Consider the following 12,549-nt stretch of genomic DNA (forward strand, 5'->3'; position numbering starts at 1 on the left):
AAGCAGGTGTGCAGTATCGAGCTGGACACACCTGGCCATTCCACATGAGGATTTTAGGGCTTTTGGGATTGGTTCCCATGGATTTAGCCAAACCCCCATAATTAACAAAGAGGCTTATAAAAGTGAAGCCTGGGAGAAACACTTCTACATTATACCTTCAGTAGAAGATGAACATGAGAATTTTCATTGTGAGCTGTGTTGCCAATATTCCTGTTTCTAGAATACTGGGAGCTGTTTGGTGAGAAGAGTGAAATGTTAGTGGCTTGGAAAACTCAACCAGCACACTGTTCCTGAAGCCAGTTAGTTGATCCTCTGTGGGACTTGACAAGCTGAGCTGTAGCTTGGAAATGCAGTAAGTAATGCTGTCCAGTAGGGGGAGCCACATGTGAGATGGTGTATGAAAAGGATGTTTGAGCCAGCTCATGGGTGAGTTGAAGTTGAGTGAACTGCCACTGTGGAATTCCTAGTTGGTGATGCTGAATGTAGGACATGTTCAGGGTATTACCTGTGTCAAGTGCAGTTTTTCCTCATTGCTTGATGTGCTATAGATGAGGGGTTAGCTGGCTGCTCTTTACTTCCTCTGGAGGCAGTATGTCCTTAAGCACAGGACTATGAAACCCTCTGCACAATTAAAGTTAATTGATCTGTCTTTAAAGGCAGGATGCCCGGAAAACCCATCCCATCTTGACAGCATGCTGTTGTGGCAAAGTGAGATTCCACAAACATCCCATTCCAAAGGACTGTCTTTCAGCTCTTGAGGTAAGCTGTATACTAGGAAGAGCCCAGTGTGTTTGACTTTAGGACACAAACCCAGCTTTATCCTGCTGCATAGCCAGTGAGGAGAGAGCCCAGTTGGGGCACTGCTGTACTTGCCTCGGCTGTTGAAATTGGATGGTACTCTGGATAAAAATCGGTAACAATCTAGTCTTGTTGCTTTCTTGCAGCAGTACCTTACTGGGACAAGTCAGTGGGAAGATATGGAGGACTTCCCACGGCGGCTCATGATCTGGCTAAGGTTGAGCAGCTCATGCTCTCCAAGCTTGAAGAAGGAGTCAGAGTGGCCTGAGGGGGAATATTATTGAACTGTTATTGAGACCATGCTACAATGACCAGCAAACTCAGGACTTCATGTAACCTTGGCCGAAAAAGGAGCCCTGTTGATCACATGGGGAAGAATAGAGATGGGTGGCAGAAGCTCGCCAACAGGAATGGGACATGCTCCAGTAATGTGGGACAAAGATGGTGTGTATGGTGATCCTCTGACCTGTCATGATTCTGTAACTATTGTCTGAGCAATAAAGTCAAGGTGTCACTGGACGTAATTAATTTCTACGAACTGTTGGGGTGGATGTGGTTCAGTCGGAGGACAGTCCTTGATAACCATGCCTTGGGGAGAAGGATTTCGTGGGCAACAATGCCATGTGAAGGAAAACGTTCCCCCATTTAATGAGGGGAAAGTTGGGGATGCATGTGCAGGTAAGCACTAACCAAAGTGGTTTCTGTTCTGCTGTTGACATTGGTAATGCACAGATGAAAATAGCCATAGCCTTATCCTTGCAACATCAACCCTATGAAGATGCCTTTTCTGCAAGACCAGTGTAGGCGTCACCAGACTTCATTCTGAAAAGTCAAATGAGTTAGGTTACACAAGTCACCCACTAGTGACGTGGGACTAGTAGGGTAAGCTGTTCTCTTATTACTGACGGGAGCTCCTAACCGTACCGTTTTTGTTGCAATGGAGCAATAACGAGTCACAGCGGTTCAGTTCTCCTGCGCCGTTGGCGGTGGGATTCTTCCGCAGAAATAAAGTGATACAGCTCGGAAATCTAAGCAACACAACCGCCACTTCCAGCCGCACAAACGAATACGATGGGTTTGAAGGGGGAGCAACTTCAGTGAGCGCCATTAGGCTGTAAGAACTGTAGTACATGCCCCTGTCAGTCATCGCTTAACATGCCTCTAACGGAGAACGTTCACAACCACTGACTCTTAAAGGAGGTGCAACAAATGTAGCCCCTGAAATTACAACACGTACATTTCCATCATTGCACACAAATGTTACTTATACATAAAATCAAAACAGCCATCTGCTCGCTTACTAGTCAGAAGGCTCTCCCTATGAATTCATATCATTTATCCCAGGAAATAAATGCTTCTATTATAGGACACATGTTCATAAACCAACCTACAGCTTCGTGCCTATTTGCTATTATCGTTGGTTAATACGTACCCTTATCTGGTACATCAAATGCCTCTCTTCAGTTGTATACTGACACGAAACAAAGTAATCACGGTCTACATATGAACTTACTGCTGGGATGAGTTGAAGTGTTCTGATTCAGAGCTGCAGTTCGTGCTAATCAGAACAACGGCGATGCTGAGCGCTCAGCGCCGCACTGAGCACAAGTTCAGCTGGGCTCCAGCTTAATTCCGCACGTTTCTCAGTTGCAGCTGAGCTCAGAGCTGGAGATTAAATCCAGATTGTACCGTATTAACTAGCCCGCAACCGCCTGCTAAAGCCGAAAATTCGTTGCATGTGACTCCACACGATTAAACATCATTTCCCAGAGATTTATACAGCCAGGTACACTACACTTACTGCACTGTAGATGCTGTCGGCTCTCTCTCCCCTCTCCCGCTGAAGGAACTGCCTCAGGAGGATGAGCTCCACCCCCTTCGGCACCTGCTGTACCAACGCTCCATCGAAATTATCCAGCTCCATATTTCACCATTAGATTATTCCCCCCTAACAATTTACTTATATTAAGAATTATAATGGTTTAATTTTAGGGTAAAAGTAAAACCTTCAATTATAGGACTGAACTGAAATAACAAGCCTGATGTAAAATGAGCATTGCAATTTATACTGTAAGATATTCACACTCTGTAATATAATGACAATGTTAGTACTTCAGTGCACCTGAATCCCTGTGGAGTTCTAGTGTGAGGAATTGAAGGTACAGAACAATGAAAGATACTTGATTTGTACATGGCTAATGTTTATTTCACAACGAGGAATATTTACACCCTACAAATATCTTTAGTTCTTGGCGGTGAGAGCTGCCTTGTGTCCGGAAGCTGAGTGTGGAGCAGGGTCCTCTTCATGAGAGAGCAGGTCATTTTCTGTTCATTTCCCCAGGCTGACCTGAAAAAGGGAACAAGAGTGAATGAAAAACCTGGAGTTTCTCAGTCAAAGCCATTGGGTTTCACACTGAATTGACAATGAAAGATACAAATCATGAAGATGACAGAACTGTATGCATTAGTACACAACTGTTTTGTCACAATATCATTTTCTATAGAATGAAGATAACCTTCAGAAGTAATATCCTTTCATTTTCATATTCTGCTGAACTATCTAAACATTTGTCAATTCTTCCATTCAACTGTCAGATTCTCCTGCTGTACCCTGGGAACATGCAAACTGAATTCAGGTGTATAATCTTCAGTTTTTCATATGCTCTGATTTCATTTGAATTTTTTTTTTTGTATTACTTCAATTTCCAATGGCTATTTAAGGCATAAGCTCTACCCCCTGACCCCTGAGCCAGTAGTGGGCACCCCTCAGAAATGCCCACTGTCAAGCTGGTGGACATTTGCCATGTGCTGAGTCCACTGTGCCTTTAAGAAGCTCCAAGTCTACTGCAGGAGAAACACTGTTCCTGCATCCTGAAAGGCTCCCAGCAAGCCTATTGTCTGGTTCACGCGGTTGTCTACCAGCCCACTGATTCTATTTCTAACTGTTATGCACCTTGTGTCACAGATTCCTGATAACTTCACTCTAAAGTGGTAAAGAAATATATGGATTTGGGAAATAATGAAATCTGTTTCAATGTCAAAAAGGTGACTAGTGTAACCGAGTATTAGGGAGTGGGCTGTGCGTTCTACTGCCAAGCATTCAGAAGAAGCAGATCTACCTGTTCCTGTGGGGGTGTTGGGCTCAATGGTGGGGCCAACAACAGGACGAGTGGCTCTTCTGGTTGTTCCAGTTGTCTTGGTTGTAGGGGTTTTTGTGGAAGCCCAGCTCTTAGATTCTCCTTCTGATGAAATGGGGGAAAGGAACAGATTAAGCCTTGAAATGACCACCCAGGAGACAAATCCTGAAGCCCTGGTTCAGTACCTGGTATGTGAAAGGAAGGGAAAACCAGTGAATGGAGTCTGAAAAGAGACTTACTGCACTCATAAAGTCTGTTGATCTTCAGGATATCCGTAGTGGTCAGCCAGCTGCTCTGACCTATTTTCCTGTTGCTGTCCGGAATAGGTACCAGTGTTTTCAAACCACTGTGTTTAGCAAAAAATCCCCTGAAATGAAAAAAAGTCTTTATTATTTTTCAGCTTTATCATAGATCAATGTTTCTGACTGTAAACAGCTCAATGTAACACCAGTGGAACAAGTGGAACCATGTTTTCCTTTCTGAGAAATACCCAAAAGATGAGAAGATAAGAGCCCTTATGTTATAAGGTTTAATCAACAAATCACTGTGCTTATTCAAGAAGAATCTACTGGGGTTTGCAAAACCAATACATGAAAACCCATTATTTAATAAATAATGAACATATTAAAATCAGTTGAGATTATTTTTTAGAGACTGTGTACATGTAAAGTGCTTACTGTTACACTGAGGAAGAGAATATGCTCTTCTCCTTTCAGAAAAGGATCATAAGATCTAAACACATAACAGTCAAGAAAACCTCTCCCTATAGAACAAATGCAAGATCAGTAAGGGCTCCTGGTGAAGATGACAGATGTTGTAAAGACATTTCATCATTGATCACATTCAGCTTTTACACTGCCTGTTTTCTTCAACAAGAAGAAAGTTCTGTTTAACATGTGAGATTCCTTCATCTCATTTCCCAAAGAGAAGAAACTGAATATTTCACTTACGATTTGTAATGCAGAATTGAGTCATAGTCATAAGGAGTGCCCAGGTTATTGGTGACTCTCTTAACAAAGTCACTTTCAAAACCTTGCGGAACAGAAAACATTTAATTTAGTTTGCAGTAAGTTACAGCCTCTCAATGGGTCAGGTTTTATTTGGTTTAAAGGCTCCCCAGCACCAAAGAGAAAACTGGTCAAAGGACAGCAGATACGAATGTTGCTCCTCTGTTTCAAGACACAGCTTTGTCTTCATCCTAACTAGTCATGATTATGTTGCCAACAGACATTTTCTCAGTTTTCCTACTCAGGAAAACAGGAACCTTGGAGGGAGGCGTCTGCAAAAACCTTAAGATAAAGAGGTTCATATAAAAATCCCAAAGGAGATCAAAAGAAAACTTCAAAATTATGTTCAACCTCAATAGGTGTGGTCCAATCCAATACCAGACCAATATAATCTACAGTAGGTCCAGCCTTCGTAGTGCTGCTCTTACTGTGTTAAAAACACGTCAAAACATGTTTTTCTTAAGGAAATTCTGATACAGCTAGCTAAATGTCCTTAAGAAAAATTGGACCTATTGCATCTTTTATGCACAAATTAGCTTTTTAATTATCTTCCTGAGTAACCGACCCCTGACAGTAAGTGCTCCACACCTGGCGTGATGTTATCCCACAGGACCTTGATGTAGCTGTCTCTGTCGCCCCGGTTGTGCTCATGGATGAAGCCCAGGGCATGCATCATCTCATGGCTGATGATGTTTTTCTGCACGCAGCCAGTCCTGGACAGTGAGATGTCCTGTTGCCCTCCTGTGCGTCCAAGGGAAGACCAACAGCTTCCAAACCAAAGACACACAACAGACCAGAAATCAGTGTTTTGCAACATGAAAAGACAATGTACGCTCCTGTGCTCATCTGGATCCTCTGTTAGATCACTGGTCCCACAGCAGTGACACAAAATAGCAGCAGATCTCATTTGACAGTAACGTACCAGAAAAACATATTTATTAAGTGACTTCTTAGAAACTGTCCCCCCCCCAAAAAAAAGCTCTGAACTTTTGTATCCTTGCACTTCTTAAAGACAACATTTTACACCACTGATTGGGGTTCTGTGGTCTCAGGACAGGAGTTAAGCTTTTATAATATAATGTTTTTTGTTCAATATACTCTGCAGTGCAAAACCTTCAAAGTCTTATACAGGTTACTGTATGTTATGAGCATCACCAGTTTTATCAATGCCTTTAGTTTTGGGGAGAAGAAACCAAGCTTGTCAAAAAAATTTAATTCACATTGATCAGAATCATCCAAAATTCAAGAACTCGACACCTGTGCATCAATCATTAAACACTATATTGACCGATACACTACATTTACCATGGAAGTCTTACATTTACTATGGAAGTCTTTTCCAGGTGTTAACATTTATCCCTTGCTACCGCTCAAGATTTGTATTACAAAACGCAGACCAGCCAGAATCAACATTTAGCTTAAAAACAAATAGCTGCATAAAAAAGCAATGCAAAATCTGAAATAAAATTTAAACAATTTTAAATTTTCATGCCGTGCATCTATAAACATTGGCGTAAAAGTATTATTTCTTCACTTAGAGGTTTAGGTGATTGCTTGTCTATGAACAACAAAGAACTTTGCTATTACAATGCCTGAAATTGAAGTCTTAATGAAGAGAGTGGTTATATGCATTTTCCCACTTGTAGGGAGCTTTTCCTGTTTAAATAGGATGGGCAAATGTTTTATAAAAAAACATCTTCAGTAAATTTTGGAGTTCCAACCTCAGAGCCACCTTCTCTGCTCTGCTGTGAATTTGACTAAAGGATTCTGTATAATATTGAACTCACCCATCGAGGGAGCGGAAGTTTAAGTAATCTCTCTCTCTGGATCGGGGAGTGAAGACGATACAGGTGACAGTGGAGATCGCAGACAGGGCTTGATTGATCTGTACTCTTTGAGGAACAGCTGTGGAATAAAAGGGGAAAAATAAGTCCTGGTCATTTTTCCTTGAAAGAATCATAAGACTGATTATGCTAATGTATCACTGTGTATAGTCATTTCAGATTCATAACTAACACAAGGGCACAAAGCTATTTGGAAATGGGATTTAAATTCCTCAAAGGAGATGAGGTACTGTGTAAGACTGGACTGTACCTCGTCTGAATGAAAAGTTTGAAATTGATATGTAAAGGTGTACTCACAGAATACTGGGTCTATGACGTATGGTATGTACACAGCTCCATCAGAGGACTTGGGCCAGAAGCACTGTCGACCTCTGGGACAGATCAGAGCGCTCCTCTGGTTGGAGTAGGCAATATCTGTAAATCTGATGGAGTGGCGTGATGTGAAGGGCATTGCTGGAACAAAAAACAGAAGGAAGAGTCCATTAAATTCTCTCAATTTAATTAGAGACTGAGGTTTCCTGTCATTTGACCATTCCTTTGAAGTTAAAGAAATGAGATATAATATGTGCATTTTTACACAACTGAAACTGCCGTGTATTTGCTACAGGCATCAGAACCAGTTGTTAAATTTTAATTTGTTTGTCTTTACTTTTTCAATATTGGTGGTCTTCTCTTCATGAGAGCATTTTAACATGCACTAGTTTTTGCCATTTAAGTCACATTTAAGCAATTAAGTGCCGCCAGACTGAGTAAGTAAAAGTACCTGATATGAGGTGCTTTAAAGTCGCATATCCCTGTAAGTCTACCATCTAAAATGCCATTTAATTAATACATCCATTAAATCACTTTAGCAAAGCATTGACAGAGTTTTTCATTCCATCTTCAGTTGTTGGGCAACTTGGGGGAAAAACGTTCTTAAGTGGACAATATTCTAAAGCAGTGACTGTCTCTTAAAACTACTTGCTTCATCCTGTCCTTCTGGGAGGCCAGCTGACACTTGAGAATAATGAATGACACTTACTTTCCACAGAGTTGACATTAATAATCACTTCCATGGCAGAAACTTCATCGCCTGAGACAACAGGGCACAAAAACATTAGTTAATTCCGAAGAGGTGGAGTGTAGAGAAATTGTTTGGAGTAAAGTGCAATACACTTGAGAATATCAGCTTGAATGCTGTAGGTTAATTCAGCTCAGACATGATCTTGTCAGTGTTTTATACAGTGTGAACCATCACAACAAAATGACAAAACCCACCAGGCAGAGAGGGGAGAATTGGTCATTTTTTAGTATGTATTACTTTAATCAATATGTCATTTTTTTCTTTCTATTTATGGACCCAAAACTGGAAACAATTTTGATCAATCCAGGTCAGCACTGCTATCCTCATCTAACAAAGGAGAAACCATGTACAGTATAAACCTTTATTGAAACGTACACTTGTGCAGTGTTCACAATAACCTAGTGTGAACACAAGAGCTCACAGATGCAGATTCCTAACACTCCAGTACACAACCTTATCACATACCCTTATATACCCATGATACTCAATTAATGAATGTTCCCCAACTTATGCAAGGACAGCTGCAATAGACTAATATGTTATGTGTTCGGTATGTTTAGTTCATCACAGGCCTGTAGTTCACTTGTCTTTGTTGTTTATTCTCATTTGTTCTCTTTCTCTAAGACATTGTCACTCACCACCTTGATCCTCTGTTGTTTGGACTCTCTCTGTAACCTAAAAGACATTACAAAACAAATAAGAGATGAGTATCATGGCTTTTACAAAGTCTCCAATATCCCAATAACAGGAGCAATACTTCAACATGATTGGAGAAGGATTTACATTTAAAATTCCCAAGTAGCCCCACCTACCAGCACTGGAGAGGCAGAAATCTGGAAAACTGGGAGAAGGACAGTGATCCAGGCGAGGAGCTCCATGTCTAAAAGGATCTGAGCAGCAGTGAAGGTGCTGGGATGAGAGTTCAGCAGCACTCTGGCTGGAGGTGAGAGCTGGAGGTGTCCAGTGCCCCAGGGTGAGAAGTGAAAGCCCTTATATAACCCCAGAGAGCCCCAGTTGCGTCACCTCTGGCTTTTGTGCCTGGGAATGGGAATACTGACCTGGTAGGAAAAACAGGAATGGTGAATTGATGAGATGCAGGAATGCAGGCTTGTCACTTTGTAATGCCAGTCCAGACTGCAAGCTCTTCCCTATCAAAATCACAACCCAAGTCATCCTTAACCAATACTATGTAAAGTTCCAAAGCAACTAATGTTTTAGACTAACACATCTGCATACTAATGTACAGATAGCAACACACAAGTGCAAGATGGCTGCCTTATTTTGTTCTGCCTCTGTCCTCTACTGTAAATATTCAGCCAAATAGCATCTCTGGCTATGTTCAAAGAAAAATATTGAAATAATACTGCAAAAATGTTTTTGTAGAAATCTTTGTATGAGTCTGAGAACTTGAAGAAGGGACATGGTTGGTGCTACAAGAAAATTGAATATCCTTTTCTGTGTTGACTTACCCATAAACATTCATAAGCACTTTATCCCAAGACACCAATATCCACAGCCACACACCTCCATTAAAAGGCAATTAGCAGTTACTGCACTAGAAACCATGTTAGCAAAAAAATGTTTTTCTTTACAGTTCTATTGATTATTCTCTCATCAACGTCCTTGGATGACCTGGTCTTTACTGATTGCCGACTCCTCCAGTAGTTTTTCTTTTTCAAAATGTTCTGTATCGTTGACCTTTTGGTGCCCAAACCCACTGCAATGGTTCTAACTGGCTCTTACCTTCGCACATGTTACCTTCTTTGTGATGGACAGCTCTCTAGTTGTCATCTTGTCTTCTCTTTTCTTAACTCAAGAGGCAGATTCAAAAATTATCTTCAAGGACTGAAACCAAAAACCAAGACTATGTATCACAGCTCTTTTATTACAGCCATTTGTCCCAGGACTCATGCTCACCTGACTGAACACAACACATGACTTTGTTTTAACACAGATTAACATGTATGCAAAATAGTATCAAGAAATAAATCACTGTATTTTTGCATAAATAGTTTTCATTAGTATACAGCAAAAATGTGAAATTTCACCTCAGTCCCAATTTTTTTACTTGTCACTGTATGTTTTTTACCTTGTGCAGAAGAAACAGTGAAAGCATTTGAGTCAAATACTGTGAAAAACTTATGTAAATCATAACAAAACAAAATGTTCCCATTTTCTACTTAATCTTTGTTTTTTATTGTCATAGTCAGACAAAATACTTACAACCCTGAACTATTTGCCTTCACAGTTCAAATGATTATTCTGTCACCAACTGCTGTCATCTTCCTTGGATGATCTGGGCTTTACTAATTGCTTACTGCTTCAGCAGTTTTTATTTTTCAAAATGTTCTGTATCACTGATTTTGCAATGCCCAATCTCTCTGCAATTGGAATTTACTTTGCTCTTATCTTCACGTTTGCTAGCTCTTTCATCACAGACAGCTCTTATCTTCTTATCTCCTGCCTTAACTCAAGGGGTAGATTCAAAAATAAACTCCAAAGCTTGAAAACAAGACTAAATACTCACAGCTCTTCCAAATTTTGCCAAATCATGCAATATTAAACCCCTGAGTTATTAGAAACAGCTGACAGCCATTTGTCCCAGTAATTATGCTCACCTGACTGAACACAACAAATAACATTGCTCTAACATGGATTAACATGTATACAAAATAATACCTAGAGCTACAATTTTGTACTTTTGCTTCATATTTTTTCCTTAAAATTATCATTATTATATGGCAAAAATGTCAAATTTTACCTCACTGTCCCAATATTTTCACAGTATGTTTTTCACCTTGTGCAGAAGAAACAGTGAAGGCATTTGAGTCAAATACTCTGAAACATTTCTGTAAATCTGGACAAAATGGTCCCTTTTTCTGCTTCATCTTTGTGAGAGAGTTTTTGGGGGAGTTTTGAATCTACTTATAATATATGCTGTACCTCTAAATTAGAATACATTGCCTTGGCAGCAGTAAGAATACAAGATGGACATGAACTCACGCACATTGTACTGTATTAGTGCAGGACAGTGGAACCTGTTTAAAAGTGTCATTTGTAAAGAGCTTTGGCAGGTGTGACCAGTCTGAGGTAATCAGGACATTCCAGTAACAACACATGATGCAGATTTGAGATACAGCAGAATGTACAGCCTGAGTGAAGGGGTGTGGTCACTATCGTAAAATTGACCATTTTTGAAAAGTAGTTTAGAAACAATGACCTGACGGATAAGGTCATGAGGCCATTGTTCCTCTTGTGTAGAAGACCAGTTGGGCTATGATTACTGTAGTTGGGTAGCTGGTTAATTACAGTTTGCTCATGTACAGAGCTCAGGGCACAATCATCCAGACTGCTCTCAGTTCTAAGTCTTGGAACCCTGACACCTGCTGATTTCTATTCCTGATGACCTCTGATGCATATCTGAACTAATCACTTAGCAATATAAACAGTGACACTGTAGTTAAACAAGAGCTTCAGCAGGTGTGACCCTACTGCAGTTCCCACGACATTCCAAAATGAAAGAAAATACCATGAAGACCAGATTACAACGTACTGCTGTGGTGAAGTGGACAGGACCTTCACAGGACTAAACCTCTGGTCGGCTGGTTAGTTACATTATGAGGCTCAAACTGATGTGAAAAGCCTTCAAAAATATAAAGTAGCATTTTATACTGCCATCCCTTTTAGTTCCCATTTACTAGAGAGCTGGGACTCTTTCTTGTGTTCTGTGTGCGAGTGAAACAGACTTAAATAGAGTTGTACGGGAGACCGTGTCTGTATCTGGCCTGGAGGAAGCTTGTGTAGCTGCAGTTGTAGAGCACTGGTCTGGTTCTGCTCTGGACACAAGGCCTCTTATATGGGCCTTTGTGCTTTCTCTGCATCTAATTTATTTTCTGATCCAAACAAGCTTGAGCTGCACAGTCACAACTGTTTCTTTAAGGGGAGAGGTCTGTTGAGACAGACTGGCCAGTTGTCCCAGGTTCGAGAGTATCCACAATCCTTCTGGTGCTTGTCACCAATAATCCTCTACTGCAAGCCCAATACACGAGAGCCTACTCAGTTCAGGGAATCAGATGCAGAATGTGTTTCCATTTGAAAACGCCTACAATTGGAAACCAGATAGAAGTATCATAAGACAGACGCAGCTTTGCTACATAGTTGTGTACGTTTTATTCCTCAAACTTTAAATACCAGATTCAGATCAGTAGTCAGAAACCTCATATCCTTTTTTAGACTGGCTTTCACGAGCTGTATCACAGACAATATCGTGAAGCCAGTTCTGTCCTTCAGAAGTGAGGAGTCACTCTTTCTCAGCTCCACACCTTATATCTCAGTCACCTCACCCAGAGGCCCTTGTATTTCTACAGCCTTTACTTCTCGCCTCGCTGCTGCATTGATTTCACTTTCCTGCGATCTCACATTTATATTGATTGACTGGGCCAGTTGGAGTTTGCCTGGACTGACACTAAAACGGACAACAGAGAAGAGAAGAAAAACTTCTCTGGAGAGAGCTCAAGCCTGTCTTGAGAGTAGAGAAGAGATGTTTTGCTCAGGAAATGGTGTAAGACCTCTAGTTACGACAAAAACAAACGTTTGCCTTTTTCTTTGAACTTTTCAATCAGTCCAAAAGTTGAACATTTCTTTTAGGAAACCGTTACTGATAAAATAATGGTCAAAACTGTTCTTGGTTTCACAATAAC

The 12,549-nt window shown here is 40.7% G+C and overlaps 1 protein-coding gene and 1 long non-coding RNA gene across 3 annotated transcripts; one reads left to right on the top strand and one right to left on the bottom strand.

Annotated features, from left to right (window-relative positions):
- The first annotated feature begins 152 nt into the window (after positions 1-152).
- On the top strand, positions 153-1,322 carry LOC148645307 (uncharacterized). Of its 2 annotated transcripts, none has more exons than XR_015928278.1 (3): positions 153-352; positions 657-759; positions 948-1,322. It is a non-coding gene; the product is annotated as an uncharacterized LOC148645307 (long non-coding RNA). The 2 variants fall into 2 exon arrangements; XR_015928277.1 differs by having other exon boundaries at positions 154-352; positions 945-1,322.
- A 1,711-nt stretch (positions 1,323-3,033) lies between these two features.
- On the bottom strand, positions 3,034-10,496 carry LOC148645308 (hatching enzyme 1.2-like). Its single transcript, XM_088612608.1, has 12 exons — positions 10,073-10,496; positions 9,593-9,694; positions 8,662-8,907; positions 8,488-8,524; positions 7,808-7,858; positions 7,084-7,239; positions 6,730-6,847; positions 5,531-5,709; positions 4,886-4,967; positions 4,175-4,302; positions 3,918-4,040; positions 3,034-3,145 (listed from the first exon to the last, which is right to left on the bottom strand). Exons 3-12 carry the CDS (start codon positions 8,725-8,727, stop codon positions 3,117-3,119), a joined length of 969 nt encoding a protein of 322 aa, XP_088468734.1. The 5' UTR covers positions 8,728-8,907; positions 9,593-9,694; positions 10,073-10,496; the 3' UTR covers positions 3,034-3,116.
- Between the last annotated feature and the right edge of the window lie 2,053 nt (positions 10,497-12,549).

The sequence above is a fragment of the Lepisosteus platostomus genome, chromosome 19 (genome assembly GCF_059453375.1).
Source record: "Lepisosteus platostomus isolate fLepPlt1 chromosome 19, fLepPlt1.hap1, whole genome shotgun sequence".
Taxonomy (NCBI): Eukaryota; Metazoa; Chordata; class Actinopteri; order Semionotiformes; family Lepisosteidae; genus Lepisosteus; species Lepisosteus platostomus.